The 14,532-nt window shown below is 33.2% G+C and overlaps 1 protein-coding gene across 1 annotated transcript; it reads right to left on the bottom strand.

Moving 5' to 3' along the window:
* Positions 1 to 676: 676 nt before the first annotated feature.
* LOC126773021 (putative transporter svop-1) lies at positions 677 to 12,815 on the bottom strand. Its single transcript, XM_050493639.1, has 11 exons — positions 12,485 to 12,815; positions 11,172 to 11,333; positions 9,439 to 9,601; positions 9,180 to 9,301; positions 8,278 to 8,522; positions 7,516 to 7,664; positions 7,008 to 7,134; positions 3,673 to 3,807; positions 2,607 to 2,752; positions 1,987 to 2,114; positions 677 to 1,217 (listed from the first exon to the last, which is right to left on the bottom strand). The coding sequence occupies exons 1-11, from the start codon at positions 12,534 to 12,536 to the stop codon at positions 1,147 to 1,149; spliced, it is 1,500 nt and encodes a 499-aa protein (XP_050349596.1). The 5' UTR covers positions 12,537 to 12,815; the 3' UTR covers positions 677 to 1,146.
* Between the last annotated feature and the right edge of the window lie 1,717 nt (positions 12,816 to 14,532).

The following is a 14,532-nucleotide window of genomic DNA, read 5'->3' as shown; positions in this document are numbered from 1 at the left end:
GCGTTCTCAACATATAATATAAAAAGCAATACTATTTATAATGAGTGGACTTTAGTCGAATGAGAAAACTTTTTTTTACTGTTCTATTACCGCTAGTTAGTTAATTATACAGTCACCTTTTTTTTAAGGCTGGAAAAACGCTTTACGTGTTTCCCCCATGGGAGCAGTGGGGTGGTATGTGGGGCTCGTTGGTGTCCAAGGCGCCGAGTGCGCCCCGAACATCGGAATACCATATTATATACTAAAAAGCCAGCGGTAGCCTTTCCGTCTTAACGGGGAGCGCCACGGGATCGCTTTCACATGCTACCGTGACGTACTATAAAGTCACCTATTCCAACCTCAGAGCAATGACAAATAATCAACTTTGACATTGAATTGACGCAATATCGTTGGTCGCAAATAATCTATGGTTTTCATTATGGATTCGTGATAAAATGGCGTTTTATATCTATTCGCCACTTTGGAAGTAAAATTAAAGTGGATATAAGCAGTTAAGTGGAATAATGTTGTATTATGTATAAAGATATATCAATTAATAACTGTTTGTATATATATATACTATAGCAGGACTATTCGTAAATTACATGGAATATTACTTAATTGCTTTAATTAAAATATTCTATAATTATATTTAAAAAAAAAGTACGCATGACATATTTATAAAAAACACATCGAATATGTAAATCTAAGGTTTATTTATCTTTACTTCTTCGATTAGAGTATAATGAGTTACATACGGGTAAACGTACATTTTAATTATCTTGCATTTACTGTTGTTAATATTAATTGTTTACAATAAATATAAAATAACAGAAACAATATACAACTTCTATATAATACTAGCGGATTCAGTAGACGTCTTCTTGGTATACAGACATTTTTCTTCTTGGTATACAGACATTTTTTAATTTGGTGATATACCGACAGCGCGCAGGCCCAATTGTGTTTTCAAACCATCCACGAACCTATTGAACTTTACACACAACCTTTCATCTAAATCGGTCCAGCCGTTTAGGAGAAATTAGGTGACAGACACACGTACAGAAGAATTATGTATATATTAGGATAATAAAATTAATATAATTATTAATTTCAGACCCCTATCACATTTATTTACAAATTAATACAATTATAACTAATATTTGTTTAGGTATCTGCTGATTTTTTGCTGAGAGTTTTCGTATCAGCCGGTAGAAGGAATCCAATCAAACCGCCAACTGGAATTGAACAGATATAAATATTATGTTAAAAGTTTAATAATTTGAAGTTCGTAGTTGCTGATTTTCTTACATAACTAAACTAAACGCACATAACTTAACTAGTTGAACGCGGCTTTACCCGCGCGTTAGGGAGAGGGGCGGTGGTTGCTTCATAAAGTTATCAAAATTACTTACTTGATTGTGTATTCAATTATAGATATAGAGGCCAACCATCTCGATCTTGGGCAGTCCGCATCCATTCCGTACCTGCCACCTTTTTTAAATCGTCGGTCAACCTTGCCACAGGGCGTCCTACACTACGTTTGCCTAAGCGTGGTCTCCAGTTATTATATTAACGATAAAAAGAGTAACTACTTAGTTTCTTGCAGATTATTCTTGGTTTATTCCAAGCCGTACTATGTAACATATCAATACAAAACTGCTGATAGGAACCTCCTTCTTGATTTATTTCATTTTGATTATAATTTCGTGAAAGTGAAATAAACGATATCAAGTGCCACTGGATTTTCTTGTGCTTAATTTGTTTTTCATATTATTTGTTTCTTGCTCGGTGGTGAACGAAAACAACGTCAGGAAATATGCCTGAGAGGAAAATCTTTCATACGTGAAACCACGAACCCTCATTGGAGCATTGGTGAAATAAACTTAAGAAATTATCCTGGGTTTCCACAGTGAGTAAATTATAGTGAGTATATTATAATTATAATTATATAACTATTACTTTGTTTTTACATAAACTACAAATTAAATAACATAAAACACATACCAAAAGTAAGTCCACCGAAGATATAGAAGGCCAATTCGCAATCATATACCAGCAAATGCTTCAGGATATTGATGCCAAATACTGAACTTCCTCTTCCGACCATCAGAGTGAGACAAACCGCCATAGCTCTACAATATAGAAAAGGACACTACAATATAGAAAAGGACATAAAAAAGGATATTTGATTGCCATCGCTAATATTTAGCATCTTTATTTATATCCAAGGAGTGGAAGGTTGTTAACTTAATAAAGGTTAAATAGAAAAAAAACATGTGTATAATAATCGTTAAGCGATACATAATGTGACAAAGAAATTACATTGCTTTAAACTAATACTCAAATAGATAATTTAATGTATTAACTAGATGTTGTTCAAGACCGTCTGGGCAAGTACCACCCACTCACCACATACAGCGCCAAGCAGCAATATATGTATTGTTGTGTTCCGGTTTAACGAGTGAAAGTGCCAGTGTAATTGTAGCACAAGGGACATATCATAAGGAATGGTCAATATTTCTAACATCGGCGATGTCTATGGATGGTGGCGACCACTTACTATCAAATGGCCTATCCATTTATTAAAAAAATATAACCAATATACATAAATAAATTGTACAAACTTGACATAAGTGGGGAAGATATCGACGCTGAACGTGGAAAGGAAGCCGAAGTTAAGAACAGCGGTCATGAATGCCACGAGCAGGACCGTGCTCACCATCCACGAGTTAGGCAAGTTGATGCACAAGCCCGCGATACCGGCGAACAACTGGAAGAAAGTTTTAACAATTATTAAGTACCGATCGTCAACATAATCGATATTTTGTATATTTTTGGATACTTGTATTTGTATTTTTTATTATTACTAATTATTATTACTAGTTACCGCCTTCATGGATTTCTGTTGAGCCGAAAGATCGACTGACAGAGAATGCCTACAGGCATTAAGTTCGCCTTTTGTTCCAACTACATATTGTAGTGGTCGAAAAGTTTTTAAATAAATAAATAAAATAATATTTAATCATTATAACACAGTAACAGTAACAGCCTGTAAATGTCCCACTGCTGGGCTAAGGCCTCCTCTCCCTTTTTTTTTTTGAGGAGAAGGTTTGGAGAAGCCGAGATGGCCCAGTGGTAAGAACGCGTGAATCTTAACCGATGAACGTGGGTTCAAACCCGGGCAAGCACCTCTGAATTTACATGTGCTTAATCATTATAACAACAACAGATATTTTCGACAACAACAAATCGAGTAAGGAGTAATGGTAAGATAAAAATTTCATTGTTTTAACTAATGCCTTTCATGTTATAGGAAATTACATTTGAACATGAGAAGTTTTTTTATGACTGTTTTTGGTACTCGATACATCATCAGAGATTAAATGTTTTATTATTGTAAAGTTTATTTAAATATATACATTTGGTTTGGGATCAAATCTTTGGTAAGTCCTTATCTAAGTTACAAGGTGAAATTGCATTAAGCTCATATGGAAATTACTGTATATACTAACTGGTATAATTATTTAAATTTTGTGAATGGTAATTGATATATCTTTAAAATTCATGAATCTAAGTCTATTTAAACAGATTTCCTGAAGCAGTAACGTGTATATAGGCTTCATACCTTATACTAAAATTCCATGCTTAAAATCCTCATACTAGAAATCCTTATTTAGAATGACACAATACCTGCACGCCGATCAGCATGCGTTTTCTTCCAATATAATTGATGATAGCGCTGAGAATTGTATTCAGGGCGGCGATTGTGACACTTATCACGAAAACTGTGACCATTGCGAAGCTGTTGAGACTACAGTCTTGATTCTAGAATAAAGTAACATATGGAAATTAGTCCTATGTTATTGCAATTATTTGTGTTTTTTATAAACAGAACTAGTCCCCTGGGATTTCCACCCGCCAACGCCTGGTCTTTTTCGTAGAAGAACTACTATCTGACAACATTTAACTTAGTAACTGATAACACTGACAAAAATACTATCTTTTAGTATAAAAAGAACTTGAATTTTTCAGTCATATTAAAGATTAAGCAGTTATTGTTATAATAAAATAATGTTTCAAAGTCAAAATCCATTTGTAACCATTATTAGGTGCAGAAAGAAAAGCCTCAGATAAAGATATTCCTGTTTTTTTATGAAATTCCATTATGTATTTGTATATGATTAAAAATTTTAGTAGATAAAGGAAATAATTTCCCAAAATATTCATATAATTTCACCTTTACCTATTAATACATATTTATGACAAAGAGTAATATAAAATAGATACATATGTACAAATATAAGTATAAGACTATAAAGTCTATTAATAGCCTAGTAATAGCCCCACAGCTGGGCTAAAGCCTTCTCCTGTTAAAAAGAGGTCTTTTAACATATTCAACCACATAGCTATAATGCAATATTGTTATATTTTTCTCATCAAGCATTTACTTAAACACAATATAAACTAAGACACAACAAAGGTGACACAAAAATAAGGTGATCGATGTATACACAAGTGAATTATACAAGTCGTTCCATTCAAAATTACAGTATAATATAATTTATCGCAACTTCATAATAATTTGAAATGCAAACATAACGAAATTCAGTAAATGTTTGTTAAGACTTAAAAACTATTTGCATAACTCCATACGTTTTATACAAATAAACAGCATAAGCAATATTTTTTATAACAAGCAAAATTGCACCTTATCGACATAAGCATGATATAAACTTGACGAGCTGGTTGGCGTAGTTGGTAGATACTTGCCTTTCACGCCGAAGGTTGTGGGTTCGATTCCCACCCAGGACAGACATTTGTGTGCATGAACATGTCTGTTTGTCCTGAATCTGGGTGTAATTATCTATATAAGTATGTATTTACAAAAGAAAAGTAGTATATGTAGTATATCAGTTGTCTGGTTTCCATAGCACAAGCTTTGTATAAGCTTAAATTGGGATCAGATGGCCGTGTGTGAAAAATGTCCCAGGATAAAAAACTTTCAATGAAAAGTCTCGTGACATACGCTTGTATTATATATACGTTTATAATAAATATTCAAACTAAATATTGAACTTAAGTTTAATACTTTATCAAAGATACGAATACGATATTTATCAGTAAATTTGAATAAGAATTAATTTATGTGTGGAGGAAAAATTGTCACTAGTTACTCATTATCTCACAAACGTCATTATATTATTTAGATAACTAGTTTTCGCCCGTAGCTTCAAACGCGTGTTGGGGCAGATATTAGGTTCATAAGTATATAAGAGTAGTATTCTCTTTCTTGGGGTTCAAGTTTGATTATCATCATCCCTTTCTCGTCCACTGCTGAACACATGCCTCTTCAACCTTGCTTTATACCTAACTTTATCGAATTCGGTTCAGTGTTTTAGCCGTAAAAGTGTTAGGCCGTCTGGATAGCTACAACCCACTCATCAGATATTCTACCGCAAAACAGCAGTACTTGTTATTGTTGTGTTCCGGTGTGAAGGGTGAGTGAGCAAGTGTAATTACACGCACAAGAGACATAAAATCTTAGTTCCCAAGGTTGGTGGCGCATTGGCGATGTAAGCGATGGTTAAAATTTCTTACAATGCCAATGTCTATGGGCGTTGGTGATCACTTACCATCAGGTGGCCCATATGCTCGCCCGCCAACCTATACTATAAAAAAAAGACACGCACAGACGGAGAGAGCTACTTTCACATTTTAAATATAAATAACATATTTATGAATATTAGAAAGTTGCTAAGTCGTTTTAAAAACAAGTTTTTAAATCTATAATAAGTAATAATCAATGTACTGTGCTTGTATAATAGATTCGCTTACGTATGAGGGGAGGTGTGAAGGTGTTAAGAGCCTGTTAAGAAGCCGAAGCGAATACTAATATATATTTATATATTCAACTTATATAAACTGAATCAGGTGAGGCAAAGTATGATATTCCATAATAACGACTAGGGTTTAATATTAGGGGTATTTTATAATAGGGGTAAAAGCCATATTGGATTCTCGTTGACGGTGGCCTAAAATAAAATAATTTTATAAGATGAAAGGAAAATAGTCGAATGCTCAGGGTTACCATGCATATGCATCAATTTATAGCGACACAAATGTTTGCCCTTATTTTTAAAGTTAACGGTTGGCTAGACCGTAGGAGCCAAAATGATTTTGACGTGATTAGTCCTAGTTCTCTAGTAGATCCTTTAGTTATTTTTGCTTCCGACGATGCAATTTAAAACTTTTAATAAAACCTTAATTAAATTAAACAGAGCTATACAATTAGAGGAGCAAACACATCGCTGATGTAATAGCAGCTTAAAACAGGCAGTTGTAGTAATAAGATAAGAATTAGAAAACCCGCCTGAAAAAGTACGTACAATATTTCAAGATATTATATTATGTTTTTCCTGTCTGTAATTCAACAATAGTATTATTGCATAATATAAAATGAAGTGGCAGTGTGAAGTCTTGCATAAGTGTATCTCACTCTTTCATCATAAATTGAATGAGCCAGCATACAGGTTAAGGTGAATAATTGGTAACCTAGCTGTTCGGCGCTGGACAGCATGGTGTCGGTAACATAACTGCTGAGGAGATGGGATTGAACTTAGATATTTGCTTAGATCTCTACTAAGAAGAACCCGCAAAAAACTCAGTAGTCTTTTCCAATTAAATAAGATAGTGACGTTGATTAAAAACAATTAAATTATTATTTTTCCTGCTTGAAAATAAATAATCAACGTTTTTTTTGTTATCTATATAGTATTTTAACGACCAATAAGCCTCCTTTATTAATGTTTCTTAAAAACGAGATTAATATTTATTTTTAGGCAAATTTTAGGCGAAATCTTATTTATAGCACCAATAAAATTATATATTGACTTTGTGGAATCGTAAACTTGCTGTCATAAGTTTGACTTTACTTCTCGAGTTGGTACAATGGTTCTCACTGATTCATATATTGAATATGTATTATTGTGTGCTAGAAATTTTGCATCATATTGTTTCATACTTACTTCCGTCAAGGTTTCATTGTGCGAAGATCTCAGCATATCACAGAATGATAAATTATCATCACCTCTTTCAATAGCCTTCATAACGCCATCAGCGATGTAAGGTAACCATGTTAAAAATGGATTGATTCTGAAATAATATAAATATTATCACTTTAAACAAACAAAATTTATTAAAATTATTGTAAAATCAAATAGTACAGGCGACATCTCCTTTTAACAATTATAATAACTGACAAAAATTCAATGAAACAGGCTAAGTAGTTTTAAATGAAATCATTACAAGATTTTTGTGTTATTAAAACATACAAACTTTAGCTCATCTAAAATGTTGTTTGAATTTAACAATTTATTTAGGAGATAAAGCTTTCTTTTTAATTGGCAAAATATAAATAAAACCTTCCCAAGAGGAGAGCATTTACTACCAGTGGAACAGTTAGAGCATTAGTATATTCAAACGTGGCTTATAAATATATACTTCAGCTAATACCAAGTTATTCAAAAAACTCACCCAAAGTAAACAATCACAAACATGACAGATAAAAGCAATGTGTTCTTAAGAAGTGGTGGTTTCAACAATGGCACTGTTTGGGCGACAAGAGAGGAAATAAATCCGCTTGTAGGTTTGCCTTTGTCTTCTCCTAAAACTACTGAACTCACCTGTAAACATAACATATTCATTTCATCATTGATTCTTATGTAATAAATAACAATTGAAAGCATCACTCCTTATACCATTTATAGACACAAATAATTTTTTTATTAAATCGATCGATCGATCGATATTGTGTCATGATTTACTTATTTATTAAAAGCTTTATAGAGCTACACAACATGTGTAGTTGGAAAAGAAGGCAGTCTGGACGGCTGATAGCGACAGATTATTCATAAAAGTGTAACTAGAACAATATAAACAAAACACATAAAAATATTACATATATTATGAATATATATTGAGAAATAAATATCATTGATTGTTGTAATATTGGCCACCAATCTATAAATAATCTAATATAATCTAGTTTAAAACAAATTTTGGCTCATGAATAAATGATGGCATCTCATTAAATTCATCTAGCAGACACATTGGAAATAAAATCCTATGAATGGCGGCGTATAGTCCGTATTAATCGTTATTAAAAATGATTATCAGTAAAATTATTAATATCGATCACAATATTTAAAAAGAAATTATGTATATAAGTATCCAAATAGTCCAATACATAATAATATACTGGCGTTAAAAACATAACAGAGAATTACTATTACTTACGTTGTAATCATTACCACTTTTTCCCGTATTTATCATGTAAATGCCTTTCAAGACCTCCAATGCCTTCGCCTCGTCGCCAATACTTAGCAAAAATCTCGGACTCTCGTATGAGAAATACATGCCAACAGCGCTAAGGGCACAAGGAACAGCGAACATGAGGTTCAAAAGGCGCCACGATGTGAACTCGATGTTCAGATACGGTATGTGGTACGAAAACTGTAACTGTAGAACTGGAATTGATATCACTGAAACAATTGATGCAGAATATTCTATGACAAAAGGTTAAATTACGATTTGCAAGAACATTAAATTCACGCTCGTCACGTAGTCTAAATTGAAAGAGGGTAAAGCGCAGCTTGTTATCTAATATATTCTAAGACTTTCAACGCTCGGTCGGCATCTTCTGGTATAAATTGTATGTATATTGATTTGGTAATTTTATTAATGTTTAACTGAAAGAACTCATTTGGTATTTATTAGTGTAAACTTATTACTATTCTCTTGTAATAGATTTGACGTGTGATATATAAACTAAGATCATAAGTTTTAGTTAATATTTTTAGGTAAATTATAATTTGAACTAGTTATCTGTACAGGCCTTGCACGATTAGTATAAGGGTCTCAATGAAACATTTATATTGAAGGACAAACATTCATAAAAAACATGTGATGAGTTGGTGGTTCCTACCAAGATGGGCTTGTGCCAAGATATATTATTTAATTGAAGTAGTATTTATGTATTTAGTATTTGAGGGTCCGGTTGTGAGCGGTGAGCGTACCGACGCATATCGGGGTACCGTACAATGCCATCGACCTCACTACACCTTGTTTAGTAGGGACAGGCCGGAGAGTAGCGCCCACACTCGGACGGCCCTTCCTCGCGGAGTCGTCATAACAATTACCTGCCATAAGTCCCGTGGAACACAGGAAAATACTGCTAGTTAAAGCCACCATAATTGATCTCCTGTGCTGCGGCGTGCATTCACTTAACAAAGTCAGAGCTAATGCATACGTCCCGGCTACACTGTAAACAAATTTAGACTGGTTTTCGAGAAACCATCACTGTTTTTCACCATATGAGAAATAGACAAATTTTGACAATGTTTTATTTATTATGATAAAGTTTTTTTTAAGATATATATTATGAAAATATGCACTTACGCGCACGATGATAGGAACTTCAACACACTGAATACGATCCAGTCTGGAGATAGTGCTGCTGACGCACCAGCAAGAAATGCTAAGGACATACACCAGGCTAAGATCTTCCTCCTGCCTCGGGTGTCAGCTAAATATCCCCAAAAGTGGGAGGTCGCAATAATACCTACAACAAATACCACGTAATAATATGCTACTCCTCTGTGTATGAAAACGAGAACCTGATGATTGAGTCTCGGTTGTGATTTAAATTTTATTGTTTCCTTATTCTTACAGCAGAATGTTTACATAAATTATTCATACTCTAGGATGGCTGGAAGAAATCTCTTTAAGTGTTACGTTTTCTTTTGTAACAAAAATTGTTTTTGAGAATATATTTTATGAACATGATTCGTACATAAATAAAAAAATAAACAAACAACGGAAGCGGTTATTTGAAACTAATTGAAAATCTAGTTGCAAGATTTAACAAAAACATACTAACAGGTGAAGTTAATTAGAGCTTAAAAATAATCAAAAGCCTGTATGACATCTACTTTTATTTTTCAAACCATAAGCAAAACTGAATAATATGATATGAATGATAATAATTATGATAATTATGTTTGTTTCTTTGATATTAAATACCGGTATATATAAGACATATTTGTTTTAGTCTTACTTTATTAAATCTTTATAATTACGTTAATAAATTATACGTAATATGTTTACATTAAATTTATTTTTAATTATTAATTCAATTAGGTTAAGTCTATATGCATCACGGTAGCATGCGAAAGCGATCCCGTGGCGCTCCTCGTTAAGACGGAAAGGGTACCGCTGGTTTTTTAGTGGGTATTCCGATATTCGGGGGGGACTCGGCGCCTTACCCCTCCCCCCACTGTTCCCGTGGGGGAAACGCGTAATGCGTTTTTCGAGCGTTAAAAAAAATGTCTATGTGCATGTGTCTAATTTCACTGAAATTCTGCCACATGTGTATTCCACAAACCAGCATTGGAGCAGCGTGGTGGAATAAGCTCCAAAAACCTTCTCCTCAAAAGGGAGAGGAGGCTTTAGCCCAGCAATGGGACATTCACAGGCTGTTACTATACTGTTACTGTATTCGGCTAGGTTGATTGTTACAGTTTATTTTCTATAAAGGTGATCAAATGGAAGAATGTTATATTGATAAATAACGTTGATACAATTATTTATAGTGTAAGGAAAATGTCTACAGCTCAATTAGGTAAAAAGGGAGCTTTTTATGTTATTGGTAGGAGCAACGGGCAAATGGGCCACCTGATGTGAAGTGGTCAGCACCATTAGACATTGATGATGTAAGAAATATTAACCATTCCTTACTTCCACTGGCTCACTCATCATTCAAACCGGAACGCAACAATACTAAGTATTACTATTTAGCGGTAGAATATCTGATGTGTGAGTGGTACCTACCCAGACGAGCTTACACAAAGCCCTACCACCAAGTAAAGTTATAAAACAAGTACAATTTTAACCAAGAATAAGCTCAAGCCAAGCACTAATGAGTTTCATGTATTTTTGAGTATATAATTGTCTTCATGCTCCACGGTAAAGGAAAATGTCGTGAGGAAAAGAACATGGGTGTAGATGAAATTAACTGTACATTCAACGTATCCACCAATCAGCATTGGAGATAAGTCATGGGTACTGCCCAGCTGCCGTTGTACTTCGTGAACAGGTTAATTACTTTGAAAATATATATCATTCTTACTTACCTAATAAGGGCATGCCAGCCATAAAGCCCTGTTGGAAATTGGTAGTGTTCAGTTCACAGGCGCTGGCAGGAACCAAATACGCAACGGACACGATCTCGAACGCCATTCCCATGATTAGACTTATGTTTACCAATTGCATCAGAAAGTTGAACTTGCCGAACCCTAATAGATAATACATATATTTTATTACTGTATTTTATGCTACAAATGCATGATAGTATATTAAGAAATGTAAATTTGTATGTTATTTTATAATTGTATTAATAATTTATATCAATCAATACAAAAAATCCAAATTATTAATCGATAGCAGTTTTTGCTTAAGGGATCGCCTGTGTTACGTTAGTTTCAGGTGTTTGGTGTAATGGTATAACTTATTAAGTATTATTTCCTATGTATTTCTCGGGGTTCAAGGTTGCTTCATATAAAATTTCATCGAAATGGATTACGGGTATATATACAGGCAGGTTTACTTTCGTATACATAATATTGATATATTTAACAAGATTTATTGATTATTGATTGCTAAAAATGTAACACGAATTCGAATTATTTAAATAATTTTTAATTAATTAATAATTATTTAATATTCAGACGAATTTTAATAAAGTTTTACATGGGAAAAGTAGTTTATTTATGTATTACGTTGAAACTATCGATATTGAAGCTTAAGCTGACGCAGACGAGCGAAAAAAAGCTTTACCACGAGGTAAGCCTTGCAAAAGTCGCAACCAACCTATCTGACGCCTCATGACTACTACGACAGGAGTACACGACATTGATAACATTTACCCAAATTTGCCTCAATATATGTCAAGGTTAAAAACATTATTTAACTAGAAACAACTTTTTGATTAAAGGTTAAAACCATTATTTAACTAAAATGAACTGATAATATCAATGTAATATTATAAACAATTGATAGTTTTTTTTAGAAACTGACATCTAATTGAACAGTAGGTTAAATATCGTTAACGATTGGATCACCATACCACCATACCATTAGGTAAAATTTAAATTTTATCATCAATTGAGCCTGGTGCATGTAAAAGGTTCAATTGATTCTGAGCGAGCTGAATTGATGGTGAATGAACCATTCTTAGAGTTTTAATATGAGAAATATATGTGGTTAAATAAATCAGCCAAAATTTAAAAATGTATTATATATTATGTAAATTATTATTTTATATCATAGAAAAAAACTTGATATGTATATATGGAATAAATATAGTATTTTTTAAATTTGGAAAAATTTTAAATGTCGTGGTCTTTTTCAAACTTATTGTTAGTATAAGGTATTTATTTTTTCTCACCAGTCATATTCAGAGCTTCCTCGAAGTTCACCGAATTCATTTTGACAACCATTTTGAATCAATTCACTTTCAAACTCACTTTCAATAAAATAACGAGTCAACTTCATTTGCATTAATTTTTTTATTTTAATATTTCGTATAATTTAATCAAAACACGTCACGTCTGCGGCAGATGCGTAACAATCGTAAAGATTTGATTTTACGATATATAAATGGAGTTTTAATTTCTTATCAATGTGGTGTCAGTTCTAAAGACAACATGGCACTAATGTTTGCGAATCAACTTGGCAACGATATATGTATTATATTTTTAGTACAACTCGGTCATTCTTGATGAAATGTATGAAATAAAAGCGTCGTAACCACAACGTATAATACCTAGGTTGTATACTGAATGGTAATGTTTTATGTGTGCGTAAATTATTATATAAGGTGTGTGTCAACCGTATAGATGATCGCCAGACTTCTTTCTATCGTGACCTCATGAACATCACAAAACTAACTGTAATCTCTAATATCATTACATGGGCACGCATGTATACATAGTAATGATAAACTAAAAGTGTTAATTGCTATCTCCGGATTTAAACAAAAAATTATCTAATTGATATAAAACAGACGGAAATCTATAACCAGAGGCTTTATAGTATATTCATATATAGCTTATTATTTTAAAGTAGTTTAAGAAAAAAAACAGGGTTTTTGCAGGAGCCAACCAATTTTGCAGGAGCATGCTACTGCAAAAACTGCAAAAGATGAAACACGTATGTCCGTAAAATTTGTAGAATTTCTACTGAAGTTATCGTGAAAATTTATTTATTTTTTTATAAAATATACAGAAAACACTTTCGTGTTTAAATATGGAAAAAGTAAAATTATACCAAAGTATACCTAGCTATAATATATAATATATTTGTCAGACAGCATTAATCCTTAACAAAATAATTTACATAATAATTTTAAGTGTTATCTACACGTAAGAATGCTGTTCCCAGCAGAGCCATTCTGTAAAAACTCACTTCATTACTTACCCGTGAAATATTGACGACCGACTTAAGATGATATACAATTTAATGCGTACATCCTTTAAATATTATGATTATTATAGTCAATGTCGAGTCTAATCGAGTTTGTTCATACAGTATAACCCTACTTTAGTGTTGTAGATATTAGATTATACATATATTGACTGCCTCGTTGGTCTAGTGGCTTGATGTAAGGCCGCAGACCCGGCGGTCCCGGGTTCAATTCCCAGGTCGGACCAATAAAAAGTTATTGGGTTTTTCTGGAAGTTGCAAGTATGTACACTCCCGTGCCTCGGAAAGCACGTAAAGCCAGTTGGTCCAGCGCCTGAACTCTTTCCGGTCGTATCGTATTGCTGTCCCATCGCATTATGAGTGAGGGAAGAGAGAGTGCATCTGTGATTGCGCACACACTTGTGCACTATAATATCTCCTGCGTAGCTGGCTAATCTCTCTTGAGATTGGCTTGATTGTAGTGAGCTTTACTTGGTGGTAGGGCTTTGTGCAATTTGGGAATCTATTTTACAGCCAAACAGCGATAATTAGGATCGTTGTATTCCGAGTTGAAGAGTGAGTAAACCAATGTAACAGGCATTGGTGGGGCATTGGCAATGTAAACGTTCGGTTAATATTTCTTACAGCACCAGTGACTATGAGTTTGACCACTTTCTATCAGGTGACCCAAATGCAAGTCCGCCTGCCTATTTAAAAAAAAACTAATCATCTTATTTTGTTTAGGTAATAAACCTTCTCACGCCAAAATTTTATAACTATCGGATAAAAGCTTTAGAAAAGAATAGAGACCGAATATACAAGTATACACAATATTTTTATTTTTTTTAGTATAATTTATTATTAAAAATAAACTTTGAATCGTATTAGCAAATATAAATGAAATTAATTGTATGACGTGCTTTCTGAGATGTTTTTTGACCTTGCAACTTAATAATGTATTGTCACCGCGCTCAGTGTAACATGTTTGGTGATTTTTTACACTGGCAATGACTACTTTTATATTATTCATAT

Source organism: Nymphalis io, chromosome 13, assembly GCF_905147045.1.
Source record: "Nymphalis io chromosome 13, ilAglIoxx1.1, whole genome shotgun sequence".
NCBI classification, from domain to species: domain Eukaryota; kingdom Metazoa; phylum Arthropoda; class Insecta; order Lepidoptera; family Nymphalidae; genus Nymphalis; species Nymphalis io.
The sequence above is the reverse complement of the archived record's forward strand: the minus strand, read 5'-3'. Positions and strand labels throughout refer to the sequence as shown.